The 20,661-nt window shown below is 41.6% G+C and overlaps 1 protein-coding gene across 1 annotated transcript in view; it reads right to left on the reverse strand.

The window, feature by feature from the left end:
- Nucleotides 1-20,661, reverse strand: part of NFASC (neurofascin) — a 639,840-nt gene that overhangs the window by 268,996 nt on the left and 350,183 nt on the right. The window contains exon 8 of the mRNA XM_078644633.1: nucleotides 2,648-2,707. Within this exon, the coding sequence (XP_078500759.1) occupies nucleotides 2,648-2,707 (60 nt within the window). The remainder of the gene's footprint in view (nucleotides 1-2,647; nucleotides 2,708-20,661) is intronic.

The raw sequence follows: 20,661 nt of genomic DNA on the forward strand, positions 1-20,661 counted from the left end.
CTCTTGCAGAGCACTATTATGGGTTATATCTAAGTACTCCCCAAAATACTCTTGTAGAAAGAATATTGCTAATCCAAACTGCACTTCGAGGGTGTCTTTCATATATTGTCTGCTGGGCTAAGTTGGTGGTGGGGTATTGACCAACAAAGAATATTTCTTAATTTGAGGATAGTTTAAGTTTATCTATTTCAATACTTGAGCCTAGGTACATCTAGCGGGAAATCTATGGTAAATATGACAACGCCGCTATTTAAAAAAAAGAGAAATATGTTTCTGATCTCTTTCTGATGGGTCATTCAGGATCTCCATCTTGAATCTGACACCCATTAATTGAAGTTATCGGGTAGTTGATGAGTAGACAAGCAATAAGCAGAAGTGCGAACACAAGACTGTTAGCACACAGAGAGTTAATAAGCACCTTAACATTAAAGACAATAGGATAGTAACTATAAAAAGAAAAAAGCCCTGATTTAGAGTTTAGCTCACATGACATTCTGCCACAAGCATGGCAAAGAAACCAACCCACCAAACCGACTGTTCGCCCACTCTATTGAGAATCAGAAGGAGTGTCATATTTCAGATGGCGGTGCCCCTGCTGGCTCTTTTGTTGGAAACACTTCACCAATGGAGCTGGGGCCATCGGTGTAGGTACATCAGACCATCTGCTCTATTTAAAGCAGACAGTTTGATGAACTTTTTGTTTTGTTTGGGGGTAACCCTGGAGGTCCTGTAACCCTGGTGCTCCCGATCAGAAAATATTAAAAATAACCCCCCACAGAAATATCCCTGGGTGTCACAGCCATTCGTTTTTCAATTTGGGGTGTTTGTTTTTTAAAACAAAAAATGTTGCAGAGTCACTGCCTGTAACAAGACGGCCACCTGAAACAAGGCAGCCGATCACTAAACTTTCAAAAATGCACACATACCAACAGGCGTTACTTTGGTTCAATAACATGAACTACACCCTAGAATCTGGTGGATTTTGCATTCTACATCGTCTATATCTTCAATTAGAAAAACCATACCCTCATCATTTCAGATATGTTATATTTTGAATATGTAAGGACACCTTATGACCTCCAAATACTTTGAAAACCTTTGCTTTGTAAAAGGAAAAGTACACATATTGGGCCCTCTCTCTCCACCAACATTAAATTAGGCTATGCTAGCAAAACACAATCTCTAATTAAACAGTAATCGGAGGGAGCCAAGGCCAAAACAATCTAAAAAGAAGGGGACATGTTAAGCCAAAGAAAGCAAAACTCTTTCTACAATAAGTTTTGGCACGTGGGTTTGTGGAGGTGGCAGGAGAATATCACCAACAGTATTACTAACAAAAGAAAGGAGATTATCAGGCATACGTACGAACAATACAATAGGTAAGTGGGCCCAGTCTCAAGGCAACTGGCCTCACAAAACCTATTTAATGCCTGTCCCATTCTGAAAGTGCAAAGGAACTAAGGAATTGATGTACGAAACACCAAATTGCACATTTACTGGTTTGCAAATGGGTTTGAAATTTATGATGCGACCTATGTATTAATAGGTCACATTGCAAATTGTTGATTCGAAGGAGAATTGCAAAACAAATTGCCCAATGAAAATTGATTAGACATGTGATTGGCTGTGATTGCAGGTAAGGAGGCCTGAAAGGGACAGTAGACCTTCCGTATGTGTAATCCTGTGAATCTCAGTGTCCATGACCACAAAAATATTTTTATATCAGCCCCTCAGTTTCTCTATAGTGGTTGCTGATAGAGGATGGGATTAGCGTTCAGCCTCTATGCCCACTCAGTTTCATATCTCTGCAAAGATGTTCTGTAGGCAGAGTATTTTCTCAACAAAAGAGTTTGCTTTTTAGTTCATTTAACACTTCACATTTGAAGGGACACCTCTGCATCGAAGATAGGGCTTTACTCAGTCTAAAGCTTCTAAAACGGCCATTACCAGGGACAGATGGGTGAAATCAGTTAACTTATGGAAGGAGGAAGTTCACAGCCCATGTGAATTCAAATACCGACCTCACGAACGTTCAACTCTAGGTTGAGAGCAGATATCAGCCTTTAGTTGAGAGGTGATAGCTGATAGTCTAAGTTCATTATTTGGCATTAAGGAAGGCCAACCTCTCTCTCTAGAAGGATCAACACAAGGAACGGATAGAGATTTGCAGTCTCCATTCTGCCCATAAAGCTCCATAATGATCTCCATGATGTGAGTTTACAGGGCCTCAGAAGGAACTTTGTATCGCTGGTGACTTTCTTGGTTGCAAAACACTGGCACACTTGAAACAGCGTGTACAGGCCAATAGTTGTTTTCCAGTGTCTATGTCTCTTTTAACATCCACAGTGGAATGCATCGGAATCCTGTTTACATCTATCAGATTCACCTAAATTCCTGTGCCACTACTTTCTCCCATTTCCCATACCTTTTGTATACAAAAATGTACTCAACTCTTAATGCGCCTCATCCTGCCCTTCTTTTGGAGACTGTGTAAGTTTCAAGAGGCATCCCAGAACTGAATGCAGTGCTAGCATGAAAAGTGTGCCTTCAGACACATATCGTGTTAGCTGTGGTATGGGTAAGTGGGTTAGATTGAAGTAATGAGCGGTTAAAGAACTTGGTGCTGCAGATGTAATCATTGACTCACCACTGTATATAGCAGTGTAGTTCAGAGTGACGAACATTGCAGACTCATTACGAGGATGCTCTGTAATAAACAAAAGAATGTGAGTGCAGCATATGCAACAAAAGCTTGCGCGGAGCGTGGCAGAGACCAGCCAGAGCTTGGTGAGATAGGAGAAACCAACCCACAGATACAAAGAGGGGACATGACATGGCGCTTGAAATCTAGTAGGCTAATGCACAGGCACGCAAAGCTGCAGGAACAGAAGGAGAAGGAGTTACAGCAAGGCATAGGAGGGGGAAGGTCAAACGAGAAGATGTGGAAAAGGAACCAAAGCAAATACATGGAGGAAACCACAAAGACAGAGGATGTAGGAGCTAAACAGGTACCATGATCTGTAAGAATAGATGGAAAGAGCCAAATCTTGTGATTTTGGAGGAAGAAGCCACAGTGATAGAAGGGGTGGGGGGTCAAACGACATTAATGTAACTATGGAGACTGAAGAAGGGATAACAAAATATCTGCCCGGGAGAAGGGAGGCAATGGAGGCAGCCACTGCCCGTGGAGGGAGTTACGGTGGGGTAGGGAGGCGGGGAGGGGGAGGGGCAGGGTGGAGGATGCTAAAAAACGGCATATGGATAATTGCAGGTAAGTAAACAATGTAATTAATAAAACGAATTTGGTAGCGCGCCTTGCAGTACGCGCTACGAAATTCGTTTTCTTAATTACATTGTTTACTTACCTGCAATTATCCATATGTCGGTTTTTAGCACCCTCCACCCTGCCCCTCCCCCTCCCCGCCTCACCGTAACTCCCTCCACGGGCCGCGGCTGAATGGAGGTGCATATAGAGGAATGAAGTACTGGGCCAGATAGGGGGATTCAAAAAGTCATTATAGTGAGAGAGAACTGAGTCAAAGAACATGCACATGAACACAGGAGAAGCAGGGCCAGCGAGAAGGGAACTGACTGACTGAGATTTGTGAAGCGCTCTGTTACCCTAAAGAGGTGGTGTCGGGGCACAGGGGTAGAAAGATTATTTAGGTCACACATAGTGGTGAATCAAAAGACAAAAGGCATGGTTTAACTACTTTCCGGAGCTAAAGTGGTCAGACATCACACAAAGAGACAATGGGGAGAGATATATAATTTGGCAGAAATCATACAGAAGAATCTTCCCCCAAACATTGACTTGCCCACAGAGTATAATACTCAATTGGACCCATGAAGGAGACATAATACATCATGAAAGGCAGTAAGAAAAGAACATAGGATGCTAATAGACTCGCCCAGTGTAGTGATTGTAGAGTGGCAGATGCAAAGTGCATTAAACGTGCCTTTGCAGAGAAAGCCAATGGAGTTCAAGTAGATGTTCAGCAATAAAGGAAAACCTAGAAAGTTACAGTGTTCGTCTCACCACCATATTTTGAATAACTTCAAGCCCTACATTATTAATATGCAGTATTGCAAAGTGCAAATCAGACCCACTGGGGTATCTGAGAGCTTTACATATGTGTGGGAGATACACACACAAACAGAATATAGTATTTTTCGCACATGCATTAAAATCAGCAAATGCAATTGGAAATACAGGAAAGCTGGAGAGCAAAGGCCATCTGTGCAGCATGAGGAGTTCAATGGAATCTGGTAATGTGCGGACAGAAGAGCTTTCAGAGATTGCTAGTTTCTGGGTAATGCGATTCCATGCAGTGCCTTATGGACTATGCAGACCGATTTCAATAATCATGTTGGTCTTACAGGGAGCTAGTTTAGGGTGATCAGGATTGGTGTGATCTCATCTTCTGGCACTACGGTGCAGTCTAGCTGATGCACTGACTGGAAATTTTAAAGAACCATGCGGATTCTAAGAATGCTGGTCAGTAAAGAGTTGCCACTGTCCAGTCTTGCAAAGATTGTTATGCAGTGGTATAAGTACCTTGATTCGTGTAGAAGTCCGATAATTTTGGTATTAGGCCTCTTTTGCTAAGGTGCTGATATCAGTGTGCTGATTGAGGGTAAAATCCATAATTTAGCATCCTTGAGATTTGAGGTTAGAAATAGAGAAAACAATCTCATTAATCCAGGCTTGCACATGGGGATGTCATAATAAATAGGAGAGTTTGCTGGAAGTTCAGTTTAAGGTGATCTTGTGTTATCCACAGCTGTAGGTCTGCTGTAGGTCTGCTAGGTCTTAGCTAGCTTTATTATGTCCTCAGGCAGGGAAATGCTCAGTGTCATCAGTGTATATATTCAAAGAAATGTTTGACTGTCTCAGGAAAAAAAAGGTGACGGAGACTGGGGGAGAAAATGGATCGCTTTGGAACTTCTTAAAGGAGAGGCGAAGGGTTGTATGTTGAGTTGGATAATGTCACTAACTGTAAGCAGTTGTTAAGATATGACTCATACATACCTGAACTGTGTCTCTTACTCCCATCTATTCTAGCATGATTTTTAGACGAGAGAAGCGCTACACAGTGCTGACAGCCTTTTAACCAAATATTTAGGAAGATCTGGATATAAGGACATGCTATAGTCTATAAGGATGCAAATAATTGCCAATAGTATTCTTCTGCTGTAATCCAAAAGGAGGAAAATAGAACCTTCCGAAGGGTTTTAAAAAGATGAAAAGCCACAGAGAAGATCCGATTAAGGTGGGCATTCCTTAAAATGTCTAGGTCAAATAGGCATGCCAAATGTCTGAACTTATAAATTAGGTCGAGCAAAATGCTCGAAGATGTTAACCACAAACCATAAGCCCATAAAAATGAAGGGACAGCCAGAATCACCACCTCCATAAATTTGTGTACAGATTGAGACAATTATTTTTCATCCATGTGCCAATCAAGCAGAGAAAAGCATGAAAAAGTGTTCTTTGTTCACCATCCAACTGCAAAATTATGTCCATAATTTCAGCATAACAGTATAGCGAAAGCCCAAATAACGGCATCCAAAGGAGCCACATAAAGATAAAACAAAATGGGAGCCAGTTTTGAACCCTGGGAAAACCTTAGATTAAACGTACGAAAGATACACTGGAAAGGGGACAAGGACACTGCCTGAACTCTATAAGATATAAAAGAAGTGAGCAATTTTAAGGGTGAATCTCTAATATCTTTCCCACAAGGCCTGCTGGTGCCACAGAATCAAAACAGAATGAGCGGTATAAAAGGATTTGTACTGCCTTACACTCCATCGAGAACTAAGCGTAGGTGAGCATGGACCACAATTAGCCACACCATGAACGCATAAGCAGAATAGAAAGGAGAATAAACATCACTGAAAACCTCTAAATGCTCAATGAAATGGAACCTCTGTTTATTGACTGTCTCTACCAAGAGTTTCCCTCCCAAAGGCTGCAAGAACAGTGGCTTAAAATTAGTAACTCCTTTGAAGATTCCCAGACAAGAGAAATAACAACTGCTTTATTAAAATCTACCTGAACCTCTTCTCCAGTCGCCAGAGAAAGTTTAAGCGAAAAAGTAAAATGTGCAGGAAGACAACAAAACAGTATCTACTGCATTTTGAAAAGATGACAAGAATACAAAGGGAACTGGATTTGATCGACACAAGGCACCTACAACTGAAGCACAATAAAGACGATAAAAGAGAGGGGAGTGAAACCTCAAAAGTTATGGAAAATCTTGGACCAATCTGTGGGCAAATACTAATTTTAGCTGAAGCTTTGTGTCTATTGGCACAGGAGAACGTATGGACATTTTATCATTTTGGAGAAAAAAACCAAAATGGAAAGCATCCACTTGGTGACTCAAGGCAGACTTGGGGAGAGGAGTTGGCCTAAAGGCTCGGGCGGTCAACCTCGAATCTGGGGATTCAGGTTCGAGTCTCGGCAATGACGCTGAATATCCTTTGATACTGGGCACATCACTTAATCTACCCGTGCCTCACAAAAATAGATGTGTGTCCTCATGTAATGCAACTGGTGCGAGGTAATGCGCTCCAATACCAGGCCAGGTTCGCGCTATATTCAACTCCATAAAATAAAAAATAAAAATAAAAAAGGACTTATGAAACTCCATTTTACTGAATTTTTAAACTGAAAGAAACCAATTCCCTCAAAATGTTAGACAAAACTTGACACAAAATAAGAACAGAAAAAGGGGATACCATAGGAACCAGAGTAAGGAGATAGGGAGACAGAAGTGATGAGAGGGGGAAGATACAGTAGGTACAGGTGGGGGTAACGGTACTAATCTAAGGTGGAGGTAGAGGTACTAGGGCAGGCATAGTGACAGAAGCACTGGATATAGTTTGGGTAGAAGTAATAAGGCGTACATAGGGGTACAAATTCTACGGCACACATTTACTCTGTTATAGGTAGTGGGATATGTATTAGGGTATACTTAGTGCTAGAGGCATTAGGGTATAGGTGGGCTGGAGTATTTGAGGCAAACAAATTGGTAGAGATACTAGAGTATAGGCAGGGGTAGAGATACCTAGTTATAGATAGTGTAGATGTATTTGAGTACAGGCAGGGGAAGAAGGTACTATGGTACAGGTAGGGATAGTGGCACCACGGTATTACCATGGGTAGAAAACCAGGGTAAAAAATATTTAAGGGACAAGGTAGAGGAACAGACTTGGGTACAAGCAAAGGAATGAAGAGCAGCGGGCAGAAGATGTAACCTACATGTATCAGTTTTCGGGTCAGTGCTCTGCTAGCTCTCCAGCTGTGTAAACTCAGGCATCAGTGTGTTTTGTAATGCCACACTCTACAAGTGTAGTTCCTTTGTCTCTGTGCTGACAAGCATTCTTCTGGTAGGTTAGGGGTGTAACCTTTTAAATCTGGGCATGGCAGCGCTCTGCTGGCCCAATGTAGATGCAACATCCAGTAACTTTGTGTCCATTATTGCTCTGTTTTACAATGGCCTTCATGACTGAATACCAACTCAGCAGATTTGAATATTTCTAAATATAAGAAACTCCATTACTAGATCTTGCTCAAAGTGGAACACCGCCTTAAGTGTTAAGCTTGCAAAATGCCTGAGAAAGAAACAGCTGATTAGTGAGACAGGTGTGAGACAAGGTATATTGCAGAATACAAGAGACAAAAGGCAAGCATGGTTGCTTGTAAGCAGGGTGTGCTTTGGAAGATGCGGACACCTGTTCTTCAGTTGCCTACCTAAAACATATTTTTTTACTTCTTGCAAGGTACAAAAAGGATGCTAAACTCACTTTGCAAGACTATCTGAGTAATCTCATGTCCCTGATCTTGCAAGATATCCGATATCTCAGGCGTGAGACCAATTGCTAACGTCAACCCACAACAATTCTGTGAATATTACTCACATTTCAGTCAGTACCAAAGGAAAAATCCTGGCCAGGTGTGACTTGCTCAAGGTGCCCCAATGAATTATGCTTTTACCTTCTACCGTAACATTGCTAAACTGGATGTCAGATGTTTTTCAGAATGCTGATTTTACTTTTATTTTATAACAAGCAGTGCAACTTTAAGTGGAAGGACCCACATGATTTAACAACCAAAAGTCACAGACATATTACCAACTACTAGAAGTTATACTGCTTGGGTCTGTGTTGTTAGCTGCAGGGAGTTAAGATCAACAATACAAAAATGACTTTACCAATTGCCTGAGATGTATGTATTCATTATGCAGCTCATTGTATTTCCATCATCACCTAGATTTTAAATAAAAAGTTTACTTACTTGTAACTACAGTTCTCCAGTGTTGATATGCTTCACAGATCAACAAGCTTGACTCAAGCCATGTAAATATTCAGTAACATGTTCAGCACAGCAATTTTTACCACATACGTTTAATTCAATAGACCTTGCTGCCTGCCAATTTCAATAGCAGGCTCTGCACTGCATTCAGTGGGGAAAGAGACCTAATACATCACCATCCCTGCCACTCTCCACCTCCTCTTGCACCCCATTTCCTCAGCTTTTCATAGCACAAGCATGGAGAAGGAACACAATTATCCTCAGAGAAGAGGATTGCATTTTCATCTATGAACAATATTCATTTTGCTTATAGCTAGGTAACATTTTTCTCCAGCACTGAACGCTTCATGGATGTTGCTTATATTGAGCCTAGAAAGAAGTGCAATATAAAGTCAAGAAGACAGCAATGAGGCTCAACTTTCTAAACCAGGCTCCCTAGTACCACATTTCTCTACCTGAATTTCATCTGGTATTGGCTGTTCAAACAAAGGTGTTCTCTGAACGTGTAGTAAAGTAGCAAATTTTGTTTTACAAAGTCCCAGTCTTGGCACAATAGCAGAGAGTACTGTTCGCACTGCCATTCCTATGGCAACATGTGCAGAATACTTTCTAATAGTGATTTATAGGTATTGTTAGGCCAAAGAGTGATACGGGTTGTGATCGATTGCACAGTCTTTTGCATGGAAATTGCCTGCTCCTTGATTTGGACAACAGTTGATAGGATTTCCTGAAATAATTAATCATACTGAGGTAGATTGTTAGCCATTGATTCACTAGCACTGAAAGAAAGGATTTTTACAAATAAGGTAAGAGTAAGAGTTGGGAAAATCACTGGATGGCTGGTTAATAAATATAACTGTGCTGAATTCTCAGGCACGCATATGCTTTACTAAAGTTAAAAACATTCTAAATGTATTCATCTAAATAACTTAATTAGGCACACATCAATACAACTCACAATATGAGAGTTTATCTAGTCATTTTAGACTCATCTGAGACCCATGCAACAGCTTCTTGAGATACAGCTCAATCGTTTACGGATCTTGTGTTCAACAGTGTAAGCAGTGACTTATGTACTGCTTCTCCTACAAGCACAGGAATTTGTGCTATCCTGGTGGCTAAGACTAAAAGCAACAACTCTTGCTCTGCTCCTGTAGGACCACCCAGGCATACATTGGAGATACAAATTCCAAAGATTGCTCTATTTGTTTAATTTTCCTGATGAGGACATCAGAACTATTGTGCAGTTGAAAAAGAAGCCAGCACTGTAGGGACTTAATTAACCAGGGTTCAGCAGAATTTTCTTCCTAAAACTCTCACTCTACAATTTATTTCCCATAAGATGCAGGACCCTACTCACACTTCCACGTGGTGTTCGTGTTTTCTGTCAGGATCTGGACTGACTTATCCTTGATCAAGGCAGAGAGGCCTTGAGAGCCAGGAGTATGGTCTGCAACTCCAGAAGGTTGCTATGGTAACATTGCCTCACCAGGACCAAAGGCCTTTGATCTCCTAATCTAGCAGGTGGGCTCCCAAACTAGAGAAGATGCATCAGTCAATACTGTGCACTCTGGATGTGGCAAGCAGAACAGTCTGCTGCACGTTAGGTTGACATCTGTCATTAACCATTACCACTTCCACTACAGAGATGTTGCTCGAGAGGCATCCTCAGTGTTGGATCCACTGAAGGAGAAGGTTCCACTGTAGAGCCCACACATGCCAGTGCGCATGAGGTATAATGTTAGGCTGATGGGCAGGACAATGAACTGAAAGTGTTCCAACCACACAACAAACTGAAGGAAATGTGTATTGGGCTGAAGGATCGAGTTATGAAAATATGCCTCCAACAAGTCAAAGGACTTGGATCCAGATTTTTGGATTCATCCATATTTTACTTGTCATTCCAGAGGAAGGCATTCATCGGCCTGCAATCTAATATCTGCCACAAATCCCCATCCTTCACGGGGACCAAGAAATACCAGGAGTAGCATTCGGTGCTCCTTTCTGCGTCTGATACTAATTGGATCGCACACTTTGGTCAGAACTTCTCGGGCTAGGACGGCAGCATGCTGCACTGATGTCTGAGCACAAACTGGTGGAATGTGTGAAGGAGTAGACAAAAAGGGATGGGCTTAATCAAATCAAACAATCTGAAAGACCCACTGGTCCGACGTCACTGCTGACTAGCCGAGTAGGTAAAATTGGATTCTATTCCTATCAATAACCCTATCATTCATGAAAGGGGAACTATTTTGCGGCGGCTGCGGCAAGTGAGAAAGAGGATGAGGGATTCTGCATCTATTGTTGGCCCTGAACACTACCATCCCCTCTTTTGGAGCCATAAAAAGCCTGGACAAGGGGTGAGGGCTCTCTCCCTTGGTAGGTAAAGCCCCTTGATACTCCGCAGCATTCCCAGCACTGTTGGATGAACTGTCAAGCCTCGACAAGTAATCCCAGTGATACCTGCCTATACTTAAAGTGCCACAGCATCTAATCAGACTTCATTCAGAAAATCCTGGCTCCACCAAAGGACATATCCACCAATGATGCCTGAACATCCCTGGAAAAATGAGTAACATGCATACAAGCACGTTGTAGTGCCCAGACTGGCCGTTAGAATGTATTTGATTGCATTCTGGTTTGGGGTACCATCTCCAATAGTATTAGCATTGAGGGAAGGGAAAAGTAAGGGAAACATCCTGAGTACTAGTTGTGCTTTAGTTATCTCATGCATGACCAAGGTAGAGAAATATACTGGTGGCTTCTCGTAGATAATACAATGAATCATAAAGAGCACCAGGAAGGAAATGCAGGAACAACATTTGGCCCTAGTTCCAAGAATTAAGAGGGCCAGAAGTGGTGGCCGTCTTTTTTCGTATAATGCCTCAAAACTTTGGAACTCTCTTCCTCTTCAGTTACGAAAGGAGCCCAATCACGTGGTCTTTCGTAAACTGTTAAAAACTTGGCTCTTCCCCAAGTGATCTCTATGTAGCTTCAGATTACCGCTTAGTGCTGTGATGCCTTCTGGTAGCCATGCGCTTCATAAGTGTTGTGTCATTCATTCATTCATTCAAATAGGTAACCAGTTAAGCTGTTTCACCTTCAAAGACGTCCTAGTTAAACAAGCAGCAGAAATAAGGAGACCGGCAACCTGATTTTGAAGAATCTGCAGTTGATGAATGAGAGATTAATGTATGTACAGACAGGGGGCATTACACAGTAGTCTAGGCTTGTGACTCTACCAGAAGTGACACAATGGGATATATGCGACAGCGATGTCAGTTCAATCCTAGATTTTTCATGCATCTAAAAAGTCAAAAGATGTAGAGAGTGGAACAAATAGTGAAATAAAAGAAACCCACCCTAAGGAGAGGTGGGGGGATCATGAGGAATTTATTGGAGTTTCCCTATTCATCAAAAATAAGGCTACCAAGGGTAAGTAACTTGTCTTTTTAACGGCTAAAGGCTACAGCAAATTTCTTGAGGTAACCATAACCAAAGCATTTGTCAAGGAGGAAGGTTTACGATGTGGGCAGAAATTACAGTAATAACGATTGTATCAGCACTCCGCTACAACAATACTGTTGCAGCACCTTCAAGACAAGGCAATTGCATTTAATACAAGTGGGAGCAGTGCTACAAATCCTTTGAACTGGAACACCCTTCAACAGGGCAGTTAGCAGATGCTCCTTTGGTAGTTTCATAGCACCCTTGAAGGGGAATGATCGAAGGTTGACTACCACCCTGCATAATAGAGCAAGACAAATTGCAGCAACGCTCTGAGGAGATGTGCCTTGTGATCCACTGTGTGCATGAGAATATCAAGTTTATAGACAGCCTTTCTAATCTTTTTTTTTTTTTTTTTCATCCTCATATGCGTGCATAGCTCTAATCTATCCAACCAGGAATGTGCCTCAGAGCTGGGAAAAACCGGTTGTGCTTCTGTACTGTCTCAGCATTAGCTGGGAGGGAGATCTTAGTTGGAGAGGGGAGAAGCCAAATCCCAACAGCACGTTCACACAAGCCTGGAAGTTCCTGCTTGGGGCTATTCATTGGAAGATAGTGCTCGTGACACCGTAGCCCCATTTGTTCCATGACTCTAGGCCATTTAAAAACAATGGTTGGCAATGCTCGCATTAATCATAGGACCCTGGGGGGAAAAAACCCCAAAAAACAAAAAAAAAAAACCCAGGCTCAATGCGACCGTGCCAACATTGTCCAAAAAGCTCTCCTACTTGGACTTCCACCTCTAGCTAGATCAAGTTTGGAAATCTGAAGGACAGAGGTTCGCCATTCGTGAATGGAAGGAGGCTGGGCGTCCTTCCAATGTCTACAGATCTCTCTGCGAGCTGCCAAAATAGAATAGAAAACAAGATTAGAAGCTGCATTACGTACTTTGTTCTTCAGACCAAAGATAACGAGAGCAAGATCTATGGAGATGTGAACGCCCAGTGCTAAAGATAGATCATTTCCTATCAAATCCCAGTATGCTGTTAATTCTGGACATTCGTAGAACATGTGGATATCAGATGCGGCAAGAAGTTGGCATCTTGGGCACGAGACCGGACCTGTCGAAGAGAATTTTGACAGTCTCAATGGGGAGTAGTAAGCCCTGTGAATAGTGAAAAGATGGTTCCGACGTAGCCAAGCTGGCTTAACCAGGTCCCATAGTGTCACACAGGAAGCTGACCAAAGTTCCTCTAGATCTATTTCTGGCAATACGTCGGCCCATAATGTTGCAGGGAGGCAAAATTTGCCATCTATTTCCTCCATGATCTTCTTATACCAAAGAGATATTTCCTTTTTTACAGGGGGACTATCTAGGAGACACGTAACTAATTCGCTAGTGGCACCTATAGGTAAACTGCTACTCCGGGATGCCTGTGTATTGTATGCCTGGGACCAACTTGAAATTTGTATAAATTTGAATCTGGACAAACTTAGCCCAACCTTATTTGCTAAGTAGTCCCAAGGGAGTAGTGTTCCATCCATGAACAGGTCACCCCAGGTATTGATGCCAGCCACTCTCAATGGTTGGGTTAATGTATCTTCTACCCAAACTGGGGGAGATGGTAGGTCCCATATTGGAGCTCTCTCTGAATAATACCCCAGTTTAATTGCCTGCCTCATTCTGTACCATGTGGAAGCTATCCCCTTTAAAGTCTTTAGTTTTATTTATTTTTTTAATTTTGGGTCTCCAAATTTAAACAAGAAGCTACCCTGTCCCACTCCCTCACAATTCTATAACATAGAGAACATGTGGCCTACCCCTGTTGCTGCTGGTATTTTTAGCAACATGCGTGCATGCGAAAGCTGAAAAGCCCACGCATAAATCTGAAGATCTGGTCCCGCTAACCCTCCCTTCTCTCTGCGGCGTCTTATTTTCTTCCAAGAAATTCTTGGACTTTTACTATTCCAAATAAAATTTGAAATCGCGCTTTGCAGTTTAGAAATTAATTTGGGATCAAAATAAAGTGGGATTGAATTAAATAAAAAGGAAATCTTAGGCAGAATACACATTTTTACCAAATTAACCTTACCTAGGATGGTGAGTGGAAGATGTGACCAATCCCTCATATTTTTACGACACTGTGCTGCTATAATAGAAATGTTTGAGGAAGCGATCAGGTCAATGTCTTTAACTATATTTACCCCCAAGTATCGTAATTGAGGTCTCATTAAAAGTAGTTACGTCGGTGTTCCAAGTCATTGACTCTGTTTTAGAAGCGTTTACTTCGTATCCAGAAACTTTGCCAAATTTAAGAGCCAGATCTATCACCTCTGGATATGCAACATTGATATCTGACGTGAAAATCATAATATCGTCAGCATAGAGTGCCACCTTTTTTTCCCAATCACCAAAAATAAAGGGTTTAATAAGTGCGCTATCTCTTAATGTTTGTGCAAAGGGTTCTATATACAAATCGAAAAGGAGGGGAGACAAGGGGCAACCCTGTCGGGTGCCTCTGGTTACATTAAACGAGGATGTAAGGCCCCCATTAATCAGAATTGAGGCTGTAGGGCTACGATATAACAAATCTATTGCCCTACGAAATCCATCTCCAACGTTAAACTTTTTCAAGGCCTCCGACAGGTATAACCAATTTACCCTGTCGAAGGCCTTGGTAGCATCCAACGTCAAAATAGATAAGGGGAGAACCTCTTTTATGGCCACATCAATAGATCCTATTAGTTCATAAGTGAGCTCATTTAATTGTCTCCCTCTTATGAATCCTTTTTGATTGGAGTGAAGTATATTAGGGGCTACCTGGCCAAGCCGTTTGGCTAATATGGTAGCGAAAATTTTATAATCAGCATTCAAGATTGAAATAGGCCGATATGAGCCACACTCAGAAGGGGGCTTCCCTGGCTTTAAGATAAGCGTTATTGAGGCGTTATCCCATGAGGCCGGCGGTACTACTCCTTCCCTCAATATTTGATTAAACAGAGCCGCTAAGGTTGGAGATATCTCTGAAATCGTATGTTTATATACCTCACTCGGTAAACGGTCGGTTCCTGCCGCCTTGCCCCGTTTGGAACCCCTTATAGCCTGCTCTACTTCGGCAACACTTATTTCCTCTTCCAAAAGCTTGCTCTGCTCGGGTGACAGAGAAGGAAGGTAGATGCCCTCTAACCAGTTGCCAATATCGTTACTATTGATATTGAGATCTTCCTGATAAATTGTCTGAAAGAATGTTTTAAAGGTTTCTCTAATTTCTGCGTCACTGGTGAGGGTACCCTTATCTGATGTAATTGAGGCGATATTATTACGAACCCGGTCTGATTTGGTTTTCCAGGCCAACAGCCTACCTGCACCCTCTCCATACTGGAAATGTGAGAGTTTGCTTGCCTCCCATTTCTGCAAGACTCGCTTCTCTACTATCGAGGATAAGTTATTTTTAAACTCATTTAGCTCTGCAAGTTTCAGGGTCAAGTTATGACTGTCTAAAGCTCTGTCAGTATCTATACAGGACTGAATGACAGACATACTATTCTCAATAGAAGATATTTCTTCCCTGTACTGCCTTCTCCTGTGAGCTACCCTGTTCTTGACTATTCCTCTTAGTGTACACTTATAGGCATCCCATACTATACCAGCGGGGGCTGTTTCCGTATTAAGAATGAAAAATTCGCGAGTCTCAGATTGGAGGAATTCTATATCCTCTGTTGATGTAAGAAATGACCTGTCAAAGGACCAAAGTTTGGAGGAAGAAGATTTAGTGCCCCACTCCATTTCCAGCTTCATCGCTGAGTGATCAGATAAATGAGATGGAATATAGTCTACTGAGATGATAGAATCCACCAGAGATCTGCTTATTAGGATGAAGTCTATTCTTGAGCTATGTCTATATTTGAGATTTCTGAAAGAGAAACTCTGCCTTTGGCCCTCTCTCAGCCTCCAAATATCGACATATCCATATTCTCTCATTAAACCCAGTAGACAATTTCTAGATTTGGAGGGAACTTGTTGCCTGCTATTTGTGGATTTATCCAATAATGGGTTAATAGTGATATTAAAATCGCCAGTTAAGATCACCGGCTCAGGAAAACTCAAGAGGTGCTGGAATAAGGATTCTAATGCAGAAGGGTCATCGCAGTTTGGCCCATAATAACCTGCCAATGTTATAGACGCCCCACCTATCTCTACAGCTGTGATGGCCCATCTCCCTCCCTGATCTACCTTTTGTTGAAATATTTTTAGATTTAAGTTCGAAGATTTTTTAAATAGAATTGTAACCCCCCGCGTGTTTAGTGATTGAGATGTTGAAATAGAGGAATGTATCCACCTTTTTCTCTTCACTAACTCAAATATCTCGCTTTCAGTTAAATGCGTCTCCTGGAGTATAATGATCTCGGCTTCCACGTCTCGAAGGTACTGCATGATTTTGTTAACCCGTGGTTTGGTGCGGAGACCATTAACATTCCAGGACAAGATCCTAGGCCTACTCATTTTTCTTAGAATAGGAACTATCTATCAAGCATACCTGCCTATAGGTTCTCATGCTTATTCTTATCTGCCAACAATAAAAAAGAAGAATTGAAAGAAAATAACTACAAAGTGTGATGATTGGAGCTTTATCGATAATGAATATTTTTCCTTTTTTGCTACCACCCCTCACCCCTCCGTGACCCCCCCTCCCATGGGAAACCCCTGAACTCACTACCCGGAAGATTCCGGAAGTAAGTGCTCCTAGCTCTTCCCCGTCCCCACCTCATGTGTCTCTCTATTTATTATAATGTGATAGCTCGCCTCATATATGTAGCGAGCATAGATTAAGTGGTACTAATCTTTATTTTCCTTTTTATTCCCTTATTATTTTCCCATCATATGCCTTTCTAATCATTGATGAGAGGTTGGATGTGGCAACATGACAACCATGCTTTTGGGGAAGTATCAAATCCACAAGCATTATGCAGGCGAGTCAACAATGCTGCATTGGCATCTGTGGAAAGCAAGAGGTTACTCACCTCACTGTAATAATTTTCAGTACTGCAGCAGGGTGGCAGCATATGTGCAGCATCAGGATCTGATTCAAACAAATTTTGTATAATGCAAATAGACTCTTATTTCCAAACACAACCCATCTCTTGGGACTCCTTTTCTTTGAGGTAAGTGACCATTTTGCTCTCAGTGTCCAGAATCTTCTGTGTGAAGACAATTTTAAAATGGCATTGTGGTAGGCACCGTACATCCAGAAGATGAAGGTGGCTTTGGAAGTGATTGTAAGGACAACTTCATGGGTGGCAGCGAGACCAATGAGTGCAAAGTGGTTGTATTGGAGGGTGGGGGAGATGTTTGGGGTTAGACCAGCAACATCAAGCCACAGTTGGCACAAAAGCCCTAGGCATTTTGGCACCTAGCAGCGGCACATCAGGGGAGAAGGGGCCAATATAGACCATGCAACTTTCTTGAAAGCCGCTACCTCCTGTTAGGTCATACTTACAACTGAAAACAACTTCTCTGACAGAGGTTTCAGGACCGACCTAGAGTTTGAGTGAGTGGACCTCTTCTCAGAGCGTTTTCCCTTCCTTCATGGCAAGTTGATGAGTAAGACATTTTGTCCTCTTTTTGTGCATCACTGAACTACAAAGGGGAGAGCGGCTCTGGTGTGGGAGAGAGACAGCTCCTGTGGTTCCAGGAAGCTCCCCATCAAGTATGCTAGGCCCCCATTTCTCTAATTCCATTAGCAGGCATCTGTGAACACATGATGCTTGAGTGTGAACCATGGGGAATAAATACCAAGATAGCAGAGATACTCTAAATGCATGACTTATATCAGAACCCTATAAATCATGCATGCCTTAATGTTAAACATGAGGAAAAAGCTAGCGAGGAACCTCTGCGGCTTAGGATTTTACATCTATGGTGGTGTGTAAAAAGGAACAGATATCTGCAAATCTCCAGTGTAATTTATGAAACTAGTTACTTTCCTGTAAAAATAGTTTTGTAGCTCACAACTAATCTAGTTTCATGCTATGCACCAATCTGCCTTCTAGGGTTTGGGTTTGCAAATACTCAGAGGGATAAACAAAAATTTTTGTTATGGGCTCTAGCTGTAGATTAAGTCAATATGACTCACTATGATGCGGAGTGTAACCCCACAGTTCCCAACTAAGTAGTCTCCAACTTCAGATTCATTTTGAATGCTTGTATTATGCTCTTTGAGTTAAAAATATAAAAGTTACAAATGCCTCCTATTACTTTTCTAAATCTTGCTGCACACTAACTCACCGCCTTCACTGAATTGTGAATCTAGACATGCTTTAAGCTGCAAAACTATGGCGATTGGTAAGTAACTAGCTTATATTGCAGGGTAAAAAATTGAGCAGTGGATAGTATTAACACATTGTGGAGAAAGGGTGAAGTACAAGTCGTGTGAAACAAATGTATTACGATTGTCTGACCTATATGAGATTCTCTTTACGGCTGTACATCTATACAGTAATATTAAGTGCCCACATGTACAGATGACCATGTTGCCTATGGGTACATGGTACATATCAGTAAAGGATACCATTCCAATGTATCCTAGCAATGCCGCTCTCTTTCTTGTAAAGTGCGCCCTTGGCCAGATCTCCAGGGGTTTTCACCAGAAGGAGCAGCACAACAGAAGTGTTTGAACAAAACATCTTGCTTTTTCATTTCTTTGTAAAGAGTATTCATCTCATCTGGTTTGAAAGCGTCCCCAAAAAACTGTTCACGTTTTTGTTTTCTGCATTTAGTACATGATAGCACTCCGAGCACCAAAAGGGCATAACGCCCTTTCTGCAGTTGTGCTGATGGTAACTGTATTGACTGATTCAAGTGAAAGTTAAATACTACATTAAGAATTAATTTAGGGTTCATTCTCACCACTCATGACTTTTTAAAGAAAGACTGTTGTATTGTTAGGGCCCGAAATTCAAATATTCTACATAAGGAAGTAATGGCTATTAAAATACTCTAATTAATGGTATTTTTATGTGATTTATGCATGGCTTCAAACAGTAGTTTCAAAAGACATACCAATAAAATACTACTAAGTTCTACGTTGGAACAGGAACAGGCCATGGAAGATACGTCCTCTCAGCTCTCTCCAGATATCTTTTAATTACTAGGATGGTAAATGATGCATGAGAGCTTACTGACCACTAAATGTACTAAGTATTCAACGGTGTTTGTAACAAGCGCTATCTGCTTATCACATCCAATGTTTTTACACCAATTAATATAATACACCCATTTAGCAGGATAACACTTCCACATTGCTGATGTCAACACTTCTCATATCACTTCCATACATATTTTTGATCACTTTAGAAGCTGGAGGTCTATGGACCCTAGAGGCCATGCTGCTAACATCAATGTTTTTATTTGTGGGAGATACATTGTTCCCTTTTCCACCATTAGTAAATGTGGAAATATTAGTAGTCACATGTTGCTGTTCTGACAGTCATACATACCATGGCAGTCTGGTCTGCTGTGGTGCCATTAGTATCACACGTATGTGTAAGGTACTGCACTTGTTGATAACTACTGGTGAGGCTGGTGTTGGTTGAAAAGCATAAGCACATTTCACACACTTATTAACTCCGTTCCTCTGAGATTGGATACCTTTTGTTGAAGTTTTGGCATTTTGAGTTTTGTGTGATTGCACACAGATCTAAGCATGTGCATCCCAGGATCGAAAATGCCTTTGAAAACTTCCTGATCCAACTCCCACTGGTGAGAGATGGATGTTTATCTGCTTAACTAGTCTGCTTTTGTATTTTGATCTGTTGGTAAGTGATGCGCCAATTACAGTACTCTTAGTAAAGAGCAGAACCGCCTATTGTTATGTTATGTTAAATTAATTTATATCGCGCACAGATACTCCGAGAGTGTCCCGGTGCGTGCTTGAAAGAGGGAGACACAAAACCGTTGAATAGGTTGATGATGGATGAAAAAAACAGAAAATGTCTATATTGGAGTTTATGTTGAAAAAACCCACAACTCAAACATTGTGCACCTAATTGACAAAGACAAATCCAGAAATAAAAGTATAACACAGGTTATTAACAGAGAAGGCAGGTGTGGGCAGAGGACCCAAATGACTTGGCCAGTGTTTGGCGGGTAAACAGGAGAGATCTTTCCCCAGCAACAGAATCTCCATCTTGCAACTGGTGAGTTTCAGCCAGTTATTTGAATACTAACCCCCAATACAGCAGACTCTTCCGAACTATGGAAAAGGCCGCGCTGAACACATGGGTTATCTCTTTCCTAACAACACTTTAGACTCCCCATATCAAAGAACAGATTGAACCTGGACGCAGATGCAGTGATATCTTTCCTAGACAGCTCGCAGTTTTCTCTTAGTGGAAAACATGCGCAATGTTTTTCCTAAGTAATCCTTGAGGATTTCTGTTACTGTAGAAAACACTCAGTGGTAAGCTGTGTCCCCGTCGCCTTTTCAGTTATCTTTGTGTTCTTCCAAAACAGGTTGAAACTGATCAGTAGTGACCACTCCTGCTGGCTAAATGGTATGCTATAATTTGTGAAGCACATAACGATCGTGTAACAGTGAAGAATTTCATCTGTGATTGGTTGTGGCTAGATTTATTATTAAGATGATACCTGGCATCTTGCCATGCTAATTGTCTTTTCTCTCTGTTAGCACTAAAAATCATAGATTGAACCCAATGTGCTTGAGGCAGTGGTGCCAAGGAGGTGCACCAAGTCTGTTTTTACACCCCAAACCACTGACAGTAAGTTGGCCTGCACATCTGTAAATTTCCAAGCTGTACCCTCCACTAACTGCACTCTCCTTCCTCTTACTAATTTTTTGACTGCCTCTCCCTAAGGTGGTGCTAAATCTGTT

Source organism: Lissotriton helveticus, chromosome 5_1, assembly GCF_964261635.1.
Source record: "Lissotriton helveticus chromosome 5_1, aLisHel1.1, whole genome shotgun sequence".
Classification (NCBI taxonomy): domain Eukaryota; kingdom Metazoa; phylum Chordata; class Amphibia; order Caudata; family Salamandridae; genus Lissotriton; species Lissotriton helveticus.